Source organism: Emydura macquarii, unplaced genomic scaffold (assembly GCF_026122565.2).
Source record: "Emydura macquarii macquarii isolate MOO-44397 ecotype Brisbane River unplaced genomic scaffold, CSIRO-AGI_Emac_v2 contig_968, whole genome shotgun sequence".
Classification (NCBI taxonomy): domain Eukaryota; kingdom Metazoa; phylum Chordata; order Testudines; family Chelidae; genus Emydura; species Emydura macquarii.
Genome location: NW_027131105.1, coordinates 1,390,674 through 1,414,194, shown reverse-complemented (window position 1 = coordinate 1,414,194; position 23,521 = coordinate 1,390,674). Strand labels below are relative to the sequence as shown.

Below are 23,521 nucleotides of genomic sequence, written 5' to 3'. Positions count from 1 at the left end.
GTTCATCAGGCTAGAGCTGTAGACTTGCGAGAGAGAGCGGGAGCACACCACCTCTGTTATGGGTGGGGAGAATGGGGGACTGTGGCGTGGCAGGGAAAGAAGGAAATAGGGTGAGCACCAAGCCCCTGGCGTGGGGTGGAAAGTCGAAAGGGGGACATAGAGCCACTGGCATTGGGGAGGAGGGGTTTCAGGGAGTCCCTGAAATAAGAGATGAGAGGGTGGGCACAGTTTGTGGAGGTGGGGGGGGGGAATAAAGGAGCCTCTAGTGCAGGCAGTGAGTTAAGGCTACAGAAGCAACAAAGTGTGCGACCCTCTAGGTACCCAGGTTGGACATTGGCAAGGGGCAAGGGCTGACATCTATTATCTTATAACCAGAAAAAAACCCTCAAAAAACCCAAACTATAGTTGAAAAGAAATTTCATCTTCATTGAAGATTGTAATCTGGAGGATGGCACATTTGACAGTATGGCACCTCAACGCCATGCCTTGTGGACTGATTCAATAGTGACTCAGAAGAAAGACTGCCACCTGCAGTATGGAATCACCAGCACCACTGGTAGTCCTTGGAATTTCCTTTGCTCTTCTGTTCAAGTACTGACTCTGCTTAGTTTATGAAATCTGACCATCTTGCAGAATAGTGTTTTATGGCTGCACACTGTAACAGAGATTTCCAATAATTTCAGGAAAGAGGCTTCAGAGAATCTATAGGGCATAAATTTAAACTGGGGAAAAATGATTTTATCTCTTTTATAAAGTTTATAATGCAGTAAACTATCAAAATTGAACTCTTGCATATGGTTTTCTATAGAATTGACTCGTGGACACATCTCTTCTGTAGCTCTACTCCCCTTGAATATTTAAAATGGTAACCTGACCCTACTCCCTCTCTCTTGATTTTTATTTTTTTTTTTTTTTTGAGCAGTATTAATTTTTGAGTTGATTGCTGAGGACTGGCAACAGATCACTCAGTTCAAAGTAAGATGATGTATCAAGGGTACAACGTCAGCATTTATATATCGGGATGTGCTCGCTGATGCAGATACCAAAGCTTAAAAGTTTGATTATGGGCAAATATCCTGTGGGTAAACATAAACGAAAATTTCACAAGATGCTTATATATTATATCATTAGCTGTGATTAAATTTGATTCGGCTATTAAGATGTGTGTTAGGTACAAATGGTTCCTTGACTTTTCAAAAGTTTCTTTTGCACCTGCCATTGATTATGGGAAGGGCTGGTAGCACTGCTTGTTGTTAAGGTTGCCTGACACTTCCCATCATAAGATCCGTTTTCAGTTGCTTATAATGTTGCCGAATTTTACCATTTGGGCTGAATTTTTCTATGCTAGTTGTCTGCCTCAGGCTGAATTGTTTCTAAAGTGTCAGCCAAAATAGTTCACAGTTTCCAAGAACAGGACTAGAGAAAAATATTTCAGCATGTTTTACTTTAAAAAAAAAATAAATTTTTTTTGGGTGACCTTTTCTTTGAGAAGTTCTAGTACCCACATAGAATAAGATTTGGAATTTGGCAGGGAGTGGCCTTTGAGTCAGGGATATACCTTTTTGTAAGTACTGTGAAAATCTGAAATTTGGCCAATTTATAAGCCTTTGAAAAATTTTAATTTACACTTGCTTAGTAGAGACTTAGTAGAATTTAGTGGCTAAAATATATGAAGATTCTGTCTTCCTGGGGCATGCTTCATTAGCTCTTAGTGCTGACCAAACTCTGCATCACTGTCCCAACAAAGTGACTGAGCATGCTCTATTTATTCCTACGGTTAAGGGGGCAAAGCCAAACTTTTCCTATAGTTGTAGCTTCCAGTAGCTGTTACCTGGGGTAGAGCTGGGTAATGGAACTGAGACCAGAGACCCTGTCTTTCCTCTACTCTCGATACCACCCTGGTACCCAGGCAGCATGGAGGAGGAAGTTGTCTGACTTAAAACCTAAGGGGACAAAAGGCAGACCAGAAGAGGGGGAATAAATTGGGACAAGGATCGTGATGACACTGGGACTAGAGAGAGAGGAGCTGTAATTGTAACTGGGAGCTGGAGTGTGGGGGAGACTGGTGGTTGGACAAGGAGACTGGGTTTGGGAACCAGAGGGGGTGGGCTAGTTGGGCAAGAAAATTGGGATTGGGAACTGGTGTGGGAGAGGGAAACACAGATCAGACAAAGAACTTGATGGGAGAGGAAAGTCTGGGACTGGCTAAACAAGGAGACTGGGACAGAGAACCGATATGTTGGGGGAATGGAGCTGGGAGGTGATAGGAGACATGGAGCCAGGGAATAATTGGGATTGGCTTGGCAAAGAGACTGGATCAAGCAGCCAGGAAGGGGGGATATTAAGATAAGGGAAGGAACAGGTGTGAGGGCAACTGGAACCTGAGAGTAGTGAGAATGAAGTGGTATCTGGGATGGGGGAAATGAGACTAGCCGGACAAGGAACCTGGGACTGGGATGAGAAGCCTGAGAAATGGAGACTGGGACTGGGATGAGGAGTCAGGCATGGGGACGAGACAGGAATGGGACTGGGACAGATTGGAGGAGATAGTGCTTGGTGGCACAGGCAGAAGGATATCTGACCCCTAGAGAACACTCTCCTCCAGAATTTAAAATGGAATCCCAGATTTCTGAGTTTCATCATTCCTCTGCTGTCAGTAAATATCTGTGAAACCCACTAGAAAAGTATCTTTATCTGCCTCTAGTGCTGGTCAACATAGAGGATGACAACCTACTACTGTTAACACTTGTTCTGTTAGCTCAAGTGGCAGAAGTCTGTCCAATGTATCTAAAGTTTCCCTCACCTCTAATTAACAGAACGTTAAATTTAAGCACAGAAAAGTTAGGAAATGCCAGATTTACAGTTGCCTGTGCAATTTTTATTCAACCCCCTTCTGTATATGTATTATGATGCGGTCTTTATATGATCACATACTGTTTTTTCTACAGGATCCCAGCTTCATTCAATGCACAGGATGGACCTGCTCTGGGGATGAATCAAGGTAGTATAGTGATGGAGGCTGTTGTCTGTAGGACCCCTGCTTCATTAGTTGCAGAAGTTGGAAGGTGTGTAGTGAATGAGCAGGAAATTGCTTAAGTAGAGAGGATGGTCTTATGCAGGCAGTTAAATGCTGCCATGGAGAACTAGATTCTGTCCTATCCTCGGCCACAGAGTTCCTATGTGGTGCTTGGCAAGTCACTTAAACAAAAGTTTTCACACATGGTCAGTAATTGTGCATTCTTCAATTTTTGGATACCTTACTTGAGATCCTGGGGTCTAATTTGTAGACGTGCTGAGCACTCACAGCTGCAACTGACATCAATGGGAGAGCTGTGCTTGGAACTTAAATAATGCTGAGTTTTCTGAAATAATCAGTGCCTAGACTTCTAAAGCTTGGCATCCAAAATTAGTGCACGCTTTTCACTCTAATCTCTCTTTCAGCTCTCCATCCAGAAAATGGGGGTAATACCAGCCCATCACTAACAGGTTTTGTGAAGCTAGATTAATGTTTGTGAAGCACTTCGATATTATAGTGATGAGTACCATAGAAAAGCCTATGAGAAAATTAATAATTTGGCATTCAGAGCAGGGTTTAAATAATGTGCAGTAAATAAGTTTTAGGGCCACACATTGAACTGTGAAGATAAAACAAAGTATTGAATAGGTGCTCATTAAGTGAGAACTGTCCATTTTAGGTACTGAATGATACCGGGCTCTTTTGGAAAAAATAGTATGTGATCATGTAATTGAAGACTTACAATGCGCATATACAAGAAGGCTGAATTAAGGTTGCACAGACAACCTTAATTCTGGTATTTCCTAACTTGAGTGCTTGACTTTGCAATCTTAATGTTTTAACATTGTTTTGTTTGTATAAAGAATATTAAGATGATCAGAAATGTAGATAATAGATTGTCAAAGATTTATTTGGCAATAATTTCTCTTACTATAACTTGGCTAGAGAAATATACTTAAAAAGCTTGCATTGTTTAATTGCAGATCTTTGTCTTCAGATACTTTGTGCTCAGTTTTTTGGGGGGAATACATGTGCTTAATTTTGTTCCTTCTCAGTTTTTGGAAAATGTGATAATGACTTTGGCCACTTAGAAAGATCTGAACAAAAAAGACTTCACACAAAATAAATATATTTATACTTTAACTCAGACCTTTTAGTTTCAAACTTAACATGTGCTTAGCCATGAGCGATGAATGTATACGTCAGTTTGGGAGGGGGAAAAGAACTCCATCAGAAATGTAAGCATGCACCTGATGAGCTGCTTTTGAGATTCACAGGAATATGTGTGCCTATTTGTATATTTGGAGATTGACATAATTAAATAAACATAGTTGAGGTTGCTGTAAATACATTTTAAAGAATTTGTCTGTTGTAATAATACATGTACAATGGCACTGTGCTTACATGTTATATAATTTTACAGTATAACTAAGGAATGATATCATGGTTGTAAAGCACTTGAGATCTACCAATGAAAAATACTATATAAAAGCCTAGGTGGTATTACTATTTATTATATTGTTTGTTTGGCCTTTTACTGTATTTGCTTTCAGATTTGACTTTGAGAATGTTGTAATTTCTCTTGTCTGTACTTCATTTCAGATTTTACTGTTCCTTAGGCAGTATCAATGGAGCACATTCAGGGAGCTTGGAAGACCATCAGTAATGGTTTTGGATTCAAGGATTCTGTCTTTGATGGATCAAACTGTATTTCACCTACTATTGTTCAGCAGTTTGGCTATCAACGCCGAGCTTCTGATGATGGCAAACTCTCAGATACATCTAAGACTACTAATACCATTCGGGTTTTCTTGCCTAACAAGCAGCGCACAGTGGTAAGTCTACACCAGCCTCATGTATGGCTATGTCTATGTTACACTCTACTGGTAATGCTGTATAGTGTAAGTGTAGCTACATGCTGCAGTCAAAAGCATATCGTGTCCACACTGTGGTGTGTAGCTATACATGTCAGTGAAAGGCTCTGGCAGAGGGGAAGCAGTGGGGAAAGCTTCCCCCCTACCAGAGCCTTACCGTGGGTCAGGGAAGGACTCCACCAGCAGGGAGCTGATGGAGCCCTTCGCTGCTGCCAGTTTTTTTCCTGCAGCAGGAAAAACTCCAGAAGAAGGTAGGCAATGGGACGCTACACAGCTAAAAATAACAACATAGACAGGGAGGCACAGGTTGAGTAAATAGAGATCCATTGAGGAGTACATACCCTTCAGGCGTATCTGTAGTCTGTTCACCTAAGCCATGCCTCAGTCTACACTGCTATTTTTACCTGTGGTAGGGGGGACTGCATGCATGTACACTACACGCTACCAGAAGAAGGGTGCTGTGCTGATGTGCCCTATGAGATATTATGGACTTTTACCACTGTTAATACCAGGATGTGTATGTGGCAACAGAGATTAAATAAAACCGGAAGGTTGGTCCATGTTTAGGAAAGTCATGATCAGTCTGTTAATCATAAAGGCTATATTTTAAAAATAGTATCACTATATTCTGATGCAATGTTCTACCAATATATATATATGCAAGTTACATTCAAATATTTAATGGCAAGACACTTCAGTAGTGAGCTAACCTAACTCTCAATACAATTGCAGAACTATCCTAGTCTATGTAAACTCAAGTATATGATGATTTTTGTCACAGGTTGCTTCAGCATGGATGCCTACAATGAAATATGTTGAATATAGATTGAACTTAAACATCTCTTTGTCTTTTTTCCAGTAGCTGCATTGGAACGGAGCAGTCCAGTAATAAGCTAAAATTTAATCATGTTGCTTGAAATCCTAATTCATGTTTTGTCCCTTCCCTCGACATAATGTCACCTACCCACAATGCTATCACTTCTGTCTGCATATGTGTCAAATATAAAACACTCTGTCCAGAAGAAAAACAGTAAACTGCAACAAAATTTCCTTTCATAAGTGTGTGTACTATTGTGGGTGTGACAGAAAATATGCCTGTCTGGCCTTGCTGGCACAGTATGTCATGAACCAAAATATTAAGGCCCAACAAATCCATTGTTGCATGCCACAAGTTAACTTCTGTAGACAAACCTTCAGAAGGGAACTGTAATGCAAATTTTTTTTTAAAAAGTGGAATGGTCGTTTGGTTTATGTAACTTCCTCAGATATTTTCTGAAAAGCTTTTTTCTGTTTCTACATTAAGCGTATATGGTCCTGACTTACTGCTTTTCCTGTGGAGGACCTGGAATGTGGCATCACAGTTGGAGGCTGAAACTTGAATAGGAGGAAAGGTTGAGGCTTAGGCTGGGAGATCTGTAGCTCAGATTTCAACCTCCAGTGCAAACATCACATTCCAAGTGCAAATACTGCCAGTGTTTCTTAGGGAAAAAGAAATATATCTGATATTTCTTATTAAACAAGCAGAATCTTTTTCTTAATTTTAGGGCTGTCTTTTCTTATAATAAAGGAACATCCAGAACAATTTTTGGTGGTATAAAAATAAATTAGCCACAGTAAATATAGCAAACCTTTATAATAAAGTGATTGTGGCAACCACCAAAATAGCTCCTTCCAAAACTGATGAGAAGATATTGGTTATTAAAGCAAGGGGATAAAATGAAACATGACAAACTCAGAATGCAATACATAAAGTTTGTATCATCTGCCTTGATTTTGGTTTCTCTTTTGGTCAGGATCAAGTGGCATGTTGAGCCAAAGTGTTATACAGGCATAATTCTTGAACCTACTGTAGGTCAAGTAGTAGGTATACAGCATTAAAAAGTTATCACGTTCCATCCAAACAGAAATGCCATCCAGTTGAGTGTAAGGCAAACTTGTCCAATGCGCACATGCACATTCACACATCAAACCTTACATTTCACTTCCTTTAATGTCAAGGCAAACAAGTGAACAAAGCAAACAGTGGCTTAAATTCCTCTTACTCTTTGCTGACCTGCATAGAAATCAAAATAACTATTAAAATGAAATTTTTTTATGGGAGGACAACTTTTCTTTATCTTGGGGTTTTAAATCCACACAGATGCCCAAAAGTTGAATAGTCACCACATGGTGTAACCGTAACTTCCACTAAGCATAGTTGGTTGTTCTTCATAAAAATTCAGGAGGGCAGCAAAGGCAGGTCTGCCCTTTTAAAATGAGGCGGGTATACCATTTGTCAAGGAAGTTCACAACTGTGGAGATGCTTCTGAATCATAAGGTAAAATTGATGGCCAGAAAGCACCACTGTGTACATCTGATTAGATTTACAACCTTTCATCTTGAAGGGAGAACTTGCCACGATTGCCAGTGCCTTTGTCATATCCAGATTTGACAATGCATTCTATAGGAGCTATCTTAGAAGATCATTCTGAAGTTGCAGCCAAGAAGAAAGCAGCTGTAAGCATTGGCTGCCAATCTGCTTTTGGGTGCCATTCTGTGTGGTGGTTGATTTTTATAAAGCCTTGCATGTATGGTTTGAGATCTGCTACTTAAGAGACTGCCTTTGTCTCTCCATTGTCACACCACCTCAAATTAGCTGAGGTACTTTCAGTTTCACTCAGTTCCTGGATTTGAAAGTTTGGGAACTGTTCTGGTGGTCAGATGATTTTGGAAGAATACTTCACTACTGCTTCACACGTACATATTGGTCTGACAGCTCCAGGTGTCTTTACATTAAAGGCATGTGTCAGGCTCTTTTGTTTTCTAGGGAAGGCTGTATTGAATGGATTTTTGGATGTACTTTTTCAGTTAAATTCTGAAGGAAATAGTATCTTTTGTTAACTGATTTAGCATTGTTCCTAGAAATGCTTGTACATGTTGTCAGCAGGGCACATTAGGCACAATTTAAAATATTAGACTCCATTAATAAAAGTGCTACTAAGACTGTCTTTATTGTAGTGATGTGTAGAGTGTGATGTCTAATCTTCTGTAGAATGTGAAGATCTGAAAAATGGTATTTTTAAACCCCTGTATATCATTCTCATTAGAGTTTTAAACTAAATGACCATTCACAGGTAAATGTGCGGAATGGGATGACCCTACATGATTGTCTTATGAAGGCGCTCAAAGTCAGAGGTCTGCAGCCAGAATGCTGTGCAGTTTTTCGACTTTTTAATGAACAAAAAGGGTAAGAATATGTATACTAAATCAGAAAAACAGTTTTAACATCTTATTGGATTTTTCAAATCCTGTTTTTAAACTAGCAGAAACAGTGGTTTCTTCCCCATTTTTACTAATTTCTTTAGAAGTTTAACTTGGCTGTGGAGACAGTCTTCTCTTGCTTTCTTTGCTCTTCTCAAATTTCTTCTTCAAAAATCCATTACTTAAGCATGCTGAAATGATGCAAGAAATTAAATATGTGTTTTATTTAAATGTTAAGGGTATTATATACAGGGAAATACCATGAAAAATTCCTGCACTTCTGTCTCAAAACTGAAGAAGAAAAAGCCTCATTTAGCTTTTTACAGACTTTGTTATATCACCCTAATCTAGCTAGATTATGTTCAAATTTGAGTTAATATTTTCTTCCTGCATTTGAGGATAACACTCCAGCATTATATGTGCGTGGCTCCCTCAAATAAGGATCCTTGTATTCAGTTTTAAGGTTATAAATTCCTCTGGAAATTTTAACATGTTATGGATTTAAATCTCATCTCAAGTGTTTCTTTGCTTTTTGTAGGCGGGGGATGCTACTATTAAATACCAAATTATTATTTTACAAACTCTGGGAGTGAAGGTTTCATGCCTTGGAAGACTTGGGCTCAGTACTTTTTTTAAGCCACAATCATGAAATAGTTGTTCGTTGGTTTTCAGCTTTGTGTAATTGAGTCCGTATTCAAGTAACTTTGGCGCTAAAGCACATAATATGGTTTCCATATCACTGTCTACCATCCATAATTTAGTACTCTAGTTTATAAATATATGTCTACAGTGCCCATCACCATAGTGTTTGGATGCCTTATCTCATAAAACCAATAATCAAAATATATGACAACCCATGTAAGGTAGTTAAACTGCTGCTTCTGAAAAATTGGTAATCACTTACAATTCTGTGTTTAAAAAAAACCACACTGAAATACCTCTCATTCTAAGAGGTTGGTTGTCCTTCTTTCATTTATAGGTGCATGCATTACAATTTACTTTATTGAATAGGCCTGTTTATTCTCACTTCTCAAGTTGTTGGGTTTTTTTTCCTTTTAGCAAAAAAGCACGCTTGGATTGGAATACTGATGCCGCCTCTTTGATTGGAGAGGAACTGCAAGTAGATTTCCTTGATCATGTTCCACTTACAACACACAACTTTGTAAGTTTAGTTTTCTTATTTCTTAGTTTTCTTCTGTATTTTGAATTCAGGCTGCTGGTGCAGTTGACTTCCTAAACACAGGAAGCAACTTCAGATCTTGATGCTACAGTATGATCTCTCCCAATAAAATACATTAATTAATAAAACCAGAATGACAACGTAACCCCAAATTATTTATGGGTGTTAGTACCCTTATCTCAGTGATTTTTTTCAGACCTGGCCAAGAACATGTGGCAACGTCCTCTTTCATTTACAACAATAATAATAAAATTCGGCTGCTCTGTCAGGTTGGTAAACAGATTTTTCTGTTGCCAATATTGTTGACAGTATTTTCTAATCCCAAAACAGAATGGATGTCTTCACCCTAGTCTTTATTTCAGAAAACCAAATGATTTCTGTTACATGTTCAGTAAAATGCCCACTATTTACTCAAAGAGAGAGTATTCATGGTTTCTTTGGCACACATGTTCATTCTTTTCATCAGTTGGAAAATGATTGTTACTAGAATAAGGTGCTGCTTTTTGGGCTAGCAGTAGTCCTAAACATATTAATGAAACGCCTGTCTCTGGTGACTCCCCATCTTCATCATCTGGGTTTACCTTTGTATCTATAAATGTATCACTAGGTTCTAAGGATATGACCTTCTCAAAGGGTGGTCAGGTTCTGAAAATGACTTGCATTTGGAGTTTCTGGGTCTTTGGTCAAAAAATCAGTGATGGAAGCCCACTTAGAGTCTGTTATAGAGGGCTATTTTTTTTCATGGTATTAAACATGTTGGTGTCCTGCAAATTCATTACATCTCTTTGCCAGGCTGCGTATAAGGCTATGTTCACAATTTGATAGAATTTTGTTCTCTCAGGAGGTGAGAGACTCTTTGATTATAGTTTCTTCCCAACAACATGTTATGGGGTTCCTTTGCTTGGGATCCAGTCAGGACTCTACTCAGTAGAGATGGGGCAACAGATACATCCAAGCATAGTTGGAATTCTGATCTGTCAACTTGACGTCTGTAGCACGTAGAAGCAAAAGAAAGCCAGGCTACATTTAACTGTGTTGAAGAGGAGAGCAATAAGGCTAGCTCTCAAGGCCTTTCTTCCTTCTATCAACAGGGAATATGGCCAGACATTTTCCCCAATATGGCCATGCATTATCTAAACTGATGGGCAACTTCATTCCAATCTTCTCTGTCAGGATTTACTTTTCCTTAGGGATATTGTATCAGAATGGATTTCATTTTTTGATCCATCTGGTAGGACTAAAGAATTTTTTAGCAGATTGTCAGTTAGAAAGGTTGATAAAATAAAGCCCTTTTATTTGATCATTTTTTCTGTCTGTGGTAGACTATAAGTGGACTTGTTTGTGGGTAGGCAGAACAGAAAATGCAAAAAGTTTTACTCCAGAGTGGGCAGGAACCTAGATTTGGAGCCTGTCTTGATTGTGCATTGTGGAGGAAAGGATTGTTGTATGCCTTGCTTCCCAAGTGTCTTGGTAAAGAGATGTCAAGATGTTTAAAAACACTAAAGTTCACTTAAAAAGAAATTTGCCATAAGGAATATAACTATTAAATAGCATTCTTCTGTGCATAGTATACTGATTACTTATACACACACAATTCTATAACTCTTCAAAAAAGTCCAAGATGTTGTGATTGGCGCTTTAGATTAAGGGTCTAAAACGTCTTCCATTGAAGTCAGTGTCAAAACTCCCAAGCACCTGGCAACAAGATCATGCTCCCAATCTTGCAAGGATGCACATACATTTTTGTGTTAAATAGCTAAGTAAAGAGCTCCTTAAATGTTTATCAAATATCCATGATTGTAACAGCACAAACCCACAAACTTTCTCAGGTGTAGTGTTAAGCTCAATATTTGGTTTGGAGCAGCTCTATAATAATCATTCATGATTTTACAGTTAATTTTTGCCAGATCTTTAGGTATTGATTTGAGCCACTTGACAGAGCTGATACCATAATGGTATGTGGGGTGTGTGTGTGTGTGTGTTCATTTTAACCATTTAACTTTGTTTTCTAGGTTCGGAAGACATTTCTAAAGCTTGCCTTCTGTGACATATGCCAGAAGTTCCTGCTAAATGGGTTCCGATGTCAGACATGTGGCTACAAATTCCATGAACATTGCAGCACTAAAGTTCCAACCATGTGTGTAGACTGGAGCAATATCAGGCAACTCTTGTAAGAACTTTTAATTATTAATACTAATAGTGAGTGTCTGTGTGACTGAAGAATCTCAGACTCAGGGCAGATCTACACTAGAAGTGCTACATTGGCGCAGCTCCATTGAAGACGCTGTATGCTGATGGGAGAGTGTCTCCCACTGATAGAGTGCTGGTGTGGTCAGCGCTTATGTCACCGTAACTTGCATCACTCAAGGGTGGGTGTGGGTGTGTGTGTGTGTCTTTTTCACAACCCTGAGCAATGTAAATTAGATCAACTTAAACAGTAATATGGACCTGCCCTCAGTCTATGTTAGTGAGGTGTTATGGATTGTTGAGCTGTGTAATAGTACGATATGTAAAGATTTGGGTATTGATGTAATGAAATAGCTATCAGTGTCTGCTCCCAGCCAGTTTATACAATAGGACAATTGCCATGAAGTATATGAGGCTTTTTTTTGTAAAATAAATATTCTGGGACAAGCAGACAAATGCACGCCACTGTCCAGCTAATTTCTGTAGAGTCGCCTCAAAGTTTATTCAACATGGACGTATGTAGGAGTTCCTCATACAACTCTTTTTGTTTAAGGAAAAAGTTAACCCTTTTTGACATGCAGTACCACTGATAGTAATAGGCTTTTGAAAATTTTACCCCAGACCTCCTAGTTTTTATGAAACTCAATGAAATTTAGACTTCTGAGTCACTAAGCATTTTTTTAAAAATTTTATCCCTTGTTGATATTAGGAAGTTGCACCAGTGTAACTAAATCAACTTAAAATAAATCTAATTATACTGCTCCAAACTTGTAATGTAGATGCAATTAAAATAAATGAAGTTTAAAATGGTTCAATAACATCTACATTAGGAGTTTATATTGGTTTAACTAAATTTAGTTGTGTAAGTACAAATTTTCTAATGTAGATCAGCCCAAAAATTGTAGGATAAATTGTAGTGCTAACTTCTAAAACTCCCTTAGCTCCTTTGCACGAGCAGTTGGTGTTAAATGTCATGCCAGAAAAGGTTAATACCTAATATAGAAGAATTGCAGTTGAAGTTTAATTCATAAGTAACACTTGAAAAATTCATTAGTGTGTAAGAACATACAAGGGTTTTTCTATTTGTCATGGTTCACACAATAAGCTTAAAGACGGAGCAGGAAAACAAATGGTATATAAATATGGATAAATATAATATATTGCATGATAGCAATCAACCATAATGCAAAAACAGAAACCTAAAGCCATAACTCTTTCAATAGCATTGATCAGAATTGAATGTAGCACACATTTGTAAATTTTTGTTGATCTTTCAGATTGTTTCCTAATTCAAACATCAGTGACAGTGGTGTCCCTGCACTGCCTCCCTTGACAATGAGGCGGATGCGTGAGTCTGTCTCCCGGATGCCTGTTAGGTAAGCTATTTCCAGTATTTTTTGTTTCGGAAAGTATAGATTTAATAAAACAGAATGATCATGTAATACTGGTGATGGATGGAATACACTAAAGCAACATCACTTTAGTTTTAATATTGAAATGCTAATATCTGTTTGCATGTAGATATTGTAAATAAGGTGTGTAATATCCCCCTTTCCTACAGTTCCTAGGATCAAGAGGAACTTGCACCTGGGATTGCAGGCTTTGAATTTTTAGTCTTGAGGTTTTAAATGAGACCATTAAAGGTGTGAGGGGTTTTTTTGTTAAATATTTTTAGACCATTGTGTCTTCCTGTTCATCAGTAGCAAAAAGTAATATGCTGTAGAATATGAGGCTCCTTCAGATAGTATTGTGCCAATAGTCCCAGTAAAGCACAACCAGTTATGTAGTGTGTGTGTGAAGATGGATGATTTATTTGTTTTGCATGAGTCCTATATAGAAGTTTTTAAAACACCATCAGTTTTGATACTACCATGTGTTCTTATTGTTTTAATCTAAGCAAAGGGCTTTAAAAAGGAAACAAAGTGTATAATAGGTTAAAGAAAGTATATCACCCTTGAAATTCTGAAACTCAGAGAAAATTTGTGTGGCTTTAGATGCTAAGTGCATATTATTCTCCTTCTATGCAGCATGTCCTTTGGCCCTTACTTGTGGCTCGAGTCCCTTTCCCTGCAGTTTTAGAGGCTGATGAGGTTAGGCTAGGCCAAAACTGATGTCCCTCAACGTCCTCCTGACAAGACTCTGACTTCTCAGGAATGGTGCAAGGCCAATTCTGTGATCCCTGCATGTTAATTTGAAAATTTTTCTTTTGGGGATCTGCAGAAGTAACTAACTCCTCCTTATCACTTCCACCTCTACACCTTGACTTCTTATGCCACTTGCAACCCAAGTAATAGCAAATGAATTAGGGGTGTATCCTCATCATCTTTGGTGAATAGTCGCAATTACTTCAGTCTGGCTATTCATGTGATTAAGGTAAACAGGATTTGGTTGGCCTTTAGTCCTGTTTGATTATTCTTTGCTTCAACTATAATCCAGTATTTGGTCCTATGTTAGAGCATAGTTTCTCAACCTGTAGTATGCGTACCCCTGGGGGTATGCGAGACACAGGCGGGGGTACCTGGGGAAAATCTAAGTGAAGGGGAGGTGGGCAGCAGCTGCCGACTTCTGGGGGAGGTGGGCAGCAGCAGCCTGCTTCCCACCCGGTCCCAGCTCCTAGCTGGGAAGCAAGTGGCAGCTGCCGGCTCTTGGGGGAAGTTGGTGGCAGCCCCCAGCTTCTGGGGAAGCCGTGTGGCAGAAGCCCACTTCCTGCTGGGTCCCATCTCCTAGGTGGGAGCCTGGGCTTGCAGCTGGGTGGCAGCCACCCATGCCCCGGCTCTGAGCTGAGGGACAGCCTCCAGCGCCCCAGCTTGAAGATAGGCAGCGGTCGCCTGCTCACATCCCTGGGTCCCAGCTGGCGCGGAAGCCTCCTCCACCCCAGCTCAGATTGGGTGGCAGTCGCTCACTTCCCAGGCTGGCAGCCAGGCGGCAGCTGCCTACAGCTTGCCCAGGTGGCAGTCCCTCTCTCTGGCTCAAAGCCCTGTGCCCAGAAAACTTGTCAATTTCAGCTATGACAGCCCCAGATTTTACTAGTTACCCTCTTTTCCTGTCTCTCTCTCACCCCTTCCTCTTCTCAAGTCTATGGCAAAAAATTTGGGGTGGCGTTTATATTCCCCAGCATTGGCATACCGCTCAAAGCCTCCGAGTTTTGGCCAACATTACCTCTAGCCCAGGCACATACTTGAGTTGTGCACCCCTGGTGTAAAGGTGGTAACCCTGCCACACTGGATCTGACCATCAATCATATCACGGCCTTATATACTCAGCCCTTCTTCCAATGTATGGCTCACATTAGTCTGTAAATATAAAATCCCATGGAATATTGAGTGTTGGGGTACTTATTAAAATTTTCAGAAGTTAGGGGGTACTTGCTACTTAAAAGGTTGAGAAACACTGTGTTAGAGAAATTACATTCTTATTTAACCACTGTTGTTTGATTTCTATAGAACTGGCATTGGGTTTCATGACTTCCTTGTGAACTGTTCTGCATGTATAGTTGAACAGTCCCAGCAATCTGCTCCCCGCTCCCAAACTATAATTCTCACAGCAAATTAAAACTATTTTTTTAAACTCCATAAATTGACTAGGCTTGAAAGAAGTGTTTTGCTTAAATTTCACAGATCTGAATTAATTCCAACTGAGCTAGTATTTTAATAATCAATTAAATATGAGTTGGCAGGAGTTGAGATGAGTAGTAACAAATAATGGGAAAAATACCACAGACTGCTGCTGAATGGGCTAGGTAGGTATTGCCAGCTATTAAAATCTTGCTGAAAATCCTTTGATTTAGTTCCTAAATTAAATTGGGCAAGATCCAACTGGCTAAATAGTTTAGTCAGCAAATAGTACTAATCCTTCTGTTAGGGATTCTGTGTGTTTTGTTTTTAGGCAGGATGTACTATACAGTAATATACAACTAGTATAGAAAGAAAAATGAACTGTGACTTACTTTCTCCCTTTCCCCATGTTAGTTCCCAGCACAGATATTCTACACCTCATGCCTTCACATTCAACACATCAAATCCTTCCTCTGAGGGCTCCCTTTCCCAAAGACAGAGATCTACGTCCACCCCAAATGTCCATATGGTCAGCACTACCATGCCTGTAGACAGCAGGATAATTGAGGTAATATGCTGAATAAGAAATTGTGTAGAACTCATCTAAAGCTATTACTGGTTATTTAACCAGGTTTTTTTTATTTTTTCATGTTGCTCCTTTCTGCTTAACATCTTCCCTTAGTATGGCAAATGGTGAAAGCCCAGGGTGACCAACGTCTGTCTAGTCTAGAGACATAAGCATCTTATCTTTCATGCTTGCAGCCTGTCTCCCTTTGCTAAAGGTTTTTAACAGATTTTGTGCTGCTTTACAAAGAATTGGTGGGATCTAATGTTAAGAAATTTAACAGATCCCTCTTACTGACAAAGAGCAAGACCAATTGTGCTGCACAACTGCTTATTGTTGGTCCTTTGGAATGTGTTCTTTGCCATTTAAAGAACATAAATCCACATGCAAATTGATAAATCAGTCTGTAGGTGGTGCATATCTGCATGCCATTTACAAAGAATGAATATTAAAGGCAATGCCTCTTGTGCTGTTTAGCCCATTAGACCTATATTTAGTATTAAGGACTCTGGAATTATGTGGTAAGACTCAGCACAGCTGAGATGCTCCCTCCTCCTCCAAACTTCTATTCTTTTCATAGACTGGCAGTGCAGAGTCAAGCCTGGAACATGCGCTCTAGTTAAGGTGCTATTAATGTTAAAACTCAGGGCAGGTCTACATTACCATGTAAGTCGGTTTAACTTAGTCACTGAGGGGTGTGAAAAAGGCACCCCATGAGTGATTCAAGTCACAGCAACCTAAGCGCTTGTCTACACTGGCACTATGTCAGTGGAAGACACTCTGAATAGCAGAGCTCCTAAGTGCTCTTTGGAGCAGAGGCTGTGTTCAAGGTGAGCTTTATAGAGGAAGTACCTTTCCTTTTACGTTGGCCACTGTCTCATTCCCTCTTCACCAAGTTCCATTGCTGACTGTATTATGGCACGTAAATTATTCACAGAGCAGTTTTACAAATAGGGAATATAGATGGCTGTATAATTTATTCACCTAATAATTACATAGTACACACGGCTTTGAAGATACTGTCATCTTTGCGTTTCATATACTGTATCCTTCAAAGTCTAGTCTTTTTCATTAAATACTGTGTGAAACACCTTCCAGAGATTATGCAAAAAGTCTTCCAGAAACAAATAGCTTTTTACATAATCTCTGGAAGGTGTTTCAGACAGTGTTTAATTAAAAGGACTAGCTTTTAATAAAGTAGTTTAAAAAAAAATGGACATTAATATTCTCACTGTAGTTTAAAACTACACTTAATAGAAAGAAAAATGTAACCTGCCACAGAGCTAATGAATAAAGCTGCTTTTTCTTTCTTCAAGTTCCTGATAGTTTCTATTCTTTTATTCATTCAGCTTAGCAACTGAAAACTTTTTTTTTTACTACTTCCTCTGTTCTTTTCTTTATTTCTCATTGCTTTGTACTAGAACAACAACCTGAATGCTTCTCCCAGTTCCTGGTGCAGAAGATTTTGTTTGAGGGGAAGAGTAGGTATTTTTCTTCATGCCTTTTGCTTTCTTGCAATTAACAGGATTTGTAAGGCTGTAAACCATAGTAATGTCTAAATTAAATTATTAATCTAAAGTTATTTAATAAAGATGTTGGTATGGCATGTTTGTTTTGGTAGCAGTTCTAATATTTGAATACAGTTGTTGGAGGCGATACCTAGGCAGCATAGTTTCAGTCATGGGTTAAGTTGATAATTCTACAGAGTGAAATTCATCCTTTGAATAAACCCATTCACTTTAGTAGGTTTACACTAAAGATGCATTGGCCCCACTATGTCTAAAATAAAATCTTATCTCAAACATGTCCTTTGAAATACTGCCTGGCCTTTTCTTTAGGAATTGTTTTGGTGAATTATAGCATGGCCACACCAACGTGATATAGCCAAGTAGAAACCAAGATTAAATAAATATTGTGCTCATGGAGTCATAGAGTTTGAGGCCAGAAGGTACCATCAGATCATCTATGTCATAGGCCAGCACCACCTAGCACCCACACACACAGTCCAGCAACCATAATTATTGCAGCCCAAAGGCGACTAGGCTATTATGTGTACAGTTAGTGAATGGGAGGAACGGAGGTGCCCCAGTACCCAAAGCCCGCACAGTGGCAGGGAGATGCCAGTCCTGGCAAGTGACCCAACTCACATTATTTATACTTCACATAAAGGTTAAGTGTAAATGACAAATTATAGTACTCCATATGTAAATCTAAAAATATAATTTCTTTTAAAATGGCTTTCTTTAAAGTAGGTGAGTTTTTTTCAACTCATTTGACTGAAATTACACTCCTAGGTAGTTGTACAAAATTCATCACTGCTTCTGATTGCAGGTTTTTAAAAGTTTTCTGCTTTCTGCATGGTTGTCTCTGTTTTTGAACAGGTAGTAATGTAAGAGTGCTTCAAAGAGTTAGATTTGTGTACATTTTAATCTGCTCAGGATTAGAGCAGAGAAGCACAGTAGGAATGTGTGAATGTTTTGATTCAAAACACAGGACGTAGGTCAAAGTTTAGTATACTAGCCATGATAGCATATCTTTCTGAATTAATCTTTAGGAATTATAATTAGAGCAACCTTTAAAAATGTGTTGCTTACCTTATACAGTTAGTATGAATCATTCATAAGCCTTCATATAGTGTTCCTGTGGGCTGTTCTGCCCTGCATGAAATCCTAAATGTCACATCTGTGGATGATTGGTTGCAAAATTTGAATTGACTTCTGTTAAATCTTTTTTAGTATTTGACATTTCTGTAGTGCATGTTCTTGCTTTGTGTAGTACTCAGCCATTTTGCCTTTCCTGTACTTACTTTGGGATAAGATTTAGTAGAAGGAACAAATTGTAAAAGATCCTTCTGCCAGAACTGATCCTATGCATGACTATAGAATTAAGTGCCATAAAGTTTGTGTGGCATGATGTTAGGGGAGTAGAAAAGCCAACTCTGGTGCAGCATAAGAACCTATTTTTAGCTCATTTGTAGAGTTGTATTTTGGTCAGCAATGTAATTCTTGTGAGAGCTTATTTACTTTGGTATTAGAGTACAAATCTCAATCTTTTGCAGTCTCACATGGTACAGTGGGTGTATATACTTCCGAAATGTCTATTGGTGTTAAAGTTTGTTCAGGTTCTAGCAATATCCCCTATTATATGTCTAAGGAATCTCTCTCAATGCAGTGCCAAAATAAAAATGATTTTCTAAATGCACTCATTGTAGGGAATAGGCCTCAGTAGTAGTTATGTACCTATCTGAAATTCAGGGATGCATAACAGTTTCACAAGACAGTACAATGGCTGGGAAAATCTAAAACATGTTCGGTACTTTCTTTGACAAGAAGGTTCTTATTCAGCAGGAGCCATCGTATAGCAATATAGTTTAACTTCCCCATGAAAATTGTCAGTTAATTGAGCAAGCTCATGATTAGAGTCAGAGGCAACCTAGATGTTTTCAGCAAATAACAGTAAGATTCTTAAATGATTTCTAAAATAGCCAAACCATTCTCTTTTGGAAGATACTGGTCACTAATCTGGTGCCCTGAATCAAAGCTCTTTAGCATCATTTCATGGGTAGCCTACATTTTCTGATATCTGATTTCCAGACCCCTTTCCTTCCTCCACACTCTGTCTGACATCTTACTGAAGTGTTGATCTTTTTTTTTTTAAAAAAATTTATTTTCCCTCCCCTGTTTTAGGATGCAATTCGAAATCACAGTGAGTCAGGTAAGGTTTCTTTACATAAAATAATTATATTTCTTTCTTTTACTGTACATTTATTTTCTCTTGTTCATAATTTCCTGTTTTTGTGTATTAAGCTTCACCGTCAGCTTTATCTGGAAGTCCCAACAATATGAGCCCAACTGGATGGGCTCAGCCCAAAACCCCAGTGCCAGCCCAAAGAGAGAGAGCTCCTGGATCCAATACACAAGAAAAAAACAAAATTGTAAGTACTGTATTATTTGTTTTCAGACTTACCCTGAAGGAGAAGAAAAGAGGGACCTTGGGACAAAATTCCAGTATTTGAAGGACATAACTTGTGATAAACTATTTGGAATGTTCTGTGTAGTTTGTATTGAAATGAGATCAGCCTTGTACTTAGCCCCCTAACAAATCACTGTGTGTAATTTCAATTTCACATCCCATGTTAAAATGTTTGCAGTACAGAGTCAAGCATTATCATTTGTGTTTTTCTAAAGGTCCCTATATTTTTTAAGATACTAAATTTTTAAGATTAATCTTATGTCTTCATTTGAAACTCACTGCCACAGCTTTCATTGAAAAATGATGTTGACCTTGTCTGTTCACTACAGTGATAAATGGTTAAATGAAATTTTTATGAAATTTGAATTTAACAAAATGCAAGTATTCTTTTAAAATCTTTGTCTAGTAGTTTAGGCCTCAGTTTGTACCAAAGTTTTCCTGCCTACATTTTCCTAACTCAAACTAATCATTGTAATTCTAAGGCCATGTCTACACTAGCAAGCTTACAGCGACACAGCTGTACCACTCCATTCCGACAGGAGAGAGCAATCCCATCGACATAATAAAACCATCTCAGTGAATGGCAGTAGCTATGTTGGTGAGAGAAACTCTTCTGCCGACATAGCGCTGTGTACACTGCTATGTATATCTCTCGGGGTGTTTTTTCACACCCCTGAGTGACATAAATAATGCCAGCATATATGATAGTGTAGATTTATCCTTAGGAATTAATTCTCAGGCACTGCTCTTGGGGTTCTTTCTTGCCCTTTCTTTATTAGGCTCTGCAAGAGAGTAAAACAAGATACGTATATTACTAGTAAATAATGTAGGTCTTGCTCATAAACTAGTTTGTGCTATTACATGATGGTCATGGTCAAATATACTACTTTAAATCATACACCAAGTATAGTGTTGGTGTGTTAATAATTCAGTGCTGCTATGCTCAGTTTTAGGGAAAAAACATTTGGAATTAGGAATGCATTTTCCATTCTGCTGTGCACTTTAAACTGCCTAAAATTTGAGGATTAAATAACTTTATAGCATCCTTTTAAACTTAAGGGATGTCAGTCTGGTATGAAAGGTGATTCACCATAGAGCTGTTATTTTAACGTGAAAGGACAATTTGAATTATTCTGAATTAGGAGGTAGAATGATTTTGTGGTTGGGTCCTGGTCTGAGACTTGGCAGATCTGGGTTCAGTTCCTGGCTCTGCCACAGATTTCCTGTATGACCATGGACAAGTCACGTGATCTGTTCCTTGTTCCCCCTCTTTCCTACCTCAGTGTTGTTGAGGATTAATTGATGCTTGTGAGGTACTCAGATACTGCAGTGATGGTCATATTTAAATGTATGTATTTTGTACTCTTCCCCAAACTTCCTAGTGAATGCTTTTCTACTTGTGCTGGTTATGGTCTTTGGGTAGTGGGCCACTTTTTCTTAACAGTTGCTGGAGACACTGTCAGTACCTTAAAAATCTTTTCTTTTAAAATCATGTGTTACAATTTCAAATTGTCCAGTTGCATATTTCACATTAAAAGGAACAGATTGGAAAATAACATCATCAAAATATTAACCAGTGGAAGCTACTGACAAAAATACGTATCTAGTTATCTTCTTTATTGCAAAGTGTCTAAGTGATTCAAGAGTATAAGTCCTGTTAAAATGGAACTTGTGCTCCTAAGTCACTTGGGCTTATGAAAATGTCACCCTTGTATCTTGTCCGTTACCATGAGCAGTGGGTGCCTTTTGAAATACATTTAATAAACACATTTCATTCAGGAGTATTTTTTATCAGTAGCTGCTCTTATAATTTCAAGAAGTTGTTGAGGTCTTTAAATGTTACGAATATGTTTTTAAATATTTCATTCATTTAAAAAAATCCTTACTTACTTGCCTTTCAAGATCTAATATCACAGTTCTGCTTTTCCCTTGCAACAGTTGATGACATTTACCTGGATGATTTTAGCTGTTCATGTTATCAGCTGTTGTAAGAGAAACACTGAATCCTGAAATGGGTCCTGGCAAGAAAATGGAGGAACAAACTTGTATGTGTTAGAATACAAGGGAACATATTAGCAATTATCTTTGCATATAGTCAGATCATCCAGAGTTTTGCAGTTTGTCTTTTTAAGACAATATGAATCAAGTTGAGCATATTTTTAGGTACAATCCTTGAAATATATTGTCCAGGCAGCTAGCCATGTTAACACTTAGGAGAGCTGTTCAAATGGTTGACATGCTTGTACCTTAAATATGTATTTGTTTTCCAGAGACCTCGTGGACAGAGAGATTCAAGTTATTATTGGGAAATAGAAGCAAGTGAAGTTATGCTCTCTACCAGAATAGGGTCGGGTTCTTTTGGGACTGTTTACAAAGGCAAATGGCATGGTAAGTACTAAACACTTAATTTTGTATATTTTTTAAATGTTGACACTATAAAATGGTGACAGCTATCCAAAAAGAGGTAAACTCTGTAATAACACTTTGTACTTTTGGTCTCTAATAGGGTTGCCACCTTTCTAATTGCTGGTAATCAGACCCCCAAGGTCCTGCTCCATGTCTTCCCCCAATGCCCTGCCCTCGTTATTTGCTCCTCTCCACACTTCCCCCTGTCACTCACTGGATTGTCTCAAGGATCCTGCCTTTCAGGTAGGAAGCAGCCCTTGCTGAGCATGGGTTGGTGCGGGTTAATGACCCTCACCCTGCGGTAACCAGAATTTTGGTTTGGGTGCCATTTAAGGTAGCCAGGTCCCTGAACACCGGGCACCTAGAAACCCTAAATGGCACCCAAACACAAGCCAGAAACCAGACTGTCTGCGTTTAAAAAATAAATAAATAAAATGGACAGGTGGCAACCCTAGAAATGTGTGCAAAACATTAATTTTCTCATTTAGTAGCTGAGGAAACTGTGGCATGGTAAAGTCATGACTTTCCCATGGTCACATAGCAAGTCCATGACAGAGCTGGGAATAGAATCCAAATCTCACAATTCTATTCTGTGTTCAGTACACTAGACAGACTTGCATTATTTTCTTCAATCTAATATGTTATACAATAGCTTCATTCCTGACAAGGATGTTTAGTTGCCAGCAATGGAGTTTGTGCAAAGAAATTCCATATCCTGATGCTAAAAACACTAACCTAAATGAATTTTCACCTGCTGAATTTTAATTAGCATGGTCATCTTGGTGATCTCAGAGAAAGGAAACAAGCATATATGACTTCTGCAATGGAATTTGGATATGGACGGGAAACTATCTGTTTACATGAGCTTTACTATATGGTGCAAAGCTACAGTACTCGTAACTGCCAAGTCAATTTAGGTCTCAAATGTAGGGCTTGTTTTTTTGCTTTTTTTAAAAAAAGCCTAAGATCAATAGCAATGTTTCCATAGTTAAAAACAAAAATTAAATTAAAGCTACTTTTCAATTATCTCAAATGTTGCATCATCTTCAGGACTAGACAGTTAAACTGAATAGCAGTTGGTTATAAATAATTAAACTGATTAATTTTCATTGTCCAAGTTGAGTGAAATATAGAAACAAAGAGTATAACTGAGAAAAAGTTAATGTTTTTAAAATGTCTTTCAATTAAAATTTTTATTAAGAATCCTTGTTTGTTTTGTTTGTTTGTTTTACCTGACATTTGCCTTTTACTGAGTTATACTTCATGGACCAGATTTTTAGGAAGTTTGGTTTTTTAATAGCACACCTTAAATGTATACAGTTGTGTATGCATGATGGCTAAAATTGTACATGCAGTCAATAACTGCATTGCAATAAATGGTGTTGTTTGTATACTCATCGGGGGTCTCACAATTGTGCTAGCTACTTGAGAAAATTTGCCCCATTTTTAATAAATCTTTGACCATATTAAATAGTAACAAAATGTTTTTTCTCTTCAGTTATATATAAGTAAAAGTTAAAACAAGGG

The 23,521-nt window shown here is 38.4% G+C and overlaps 1 protein-coding gene across 5 annotated transcripts in view; it reads left to right on the top strand.

Annotated features, from left to right (window-relative positions):
- Positions 1–23,521, top strand: part of RAF1 (Raf-1 proto-oncogene, serine/threonine kinase) — a 93,801-nt gene that overhangs the window by 33,324 nt on the left and 36,956 nt on the right. For 4 of the 5 annotated variants that reach the window (XM_067543766.1, XM_067543764.1, XM_067543763.1 and 1 more), the window contains 10 exons: positions 4,619–4,851; positions 8,004–8,116; positions 9,190–9,292; positions 11,323–11,480; positions 12,775–12,873; positions 15,466–15,619; positions 17,038–17,097; positions 19,303–19,330; positions 19,423–19,550; positions 21,859–21,976. In XM_067543766.1, the coding sequence (XP_067399867.1) occupies positions 4,645–4,851; positions 8,004–8,116; positions 9,190–9,292; positions 11,323–11,480; positions 12,775–12,873; positions 15,466–15,619; positions 17,038–17,097; positions 19,303–19,330; positions 19,423–19,550; positions 21,859–21,976 (1,168 nt within the window). In that variant the 5' untranslated portion in view covers positions 4,619–4,644. The remainder of the gene's footprint in view (positions 1–4,618; positions 4,852–8,003; positions 8,117–9,189; positions 9,293–11,322; positions 11,481–12,774; positions 12,874–15,465; positions 15,620–17,037; positions 17,098–19,302; positions 19,331–19,422; positions 19,551–21,858; positions 21,977–23,521) is intronic. The other variant, XM_067543765.1, reaches the window with a different exon arrangement.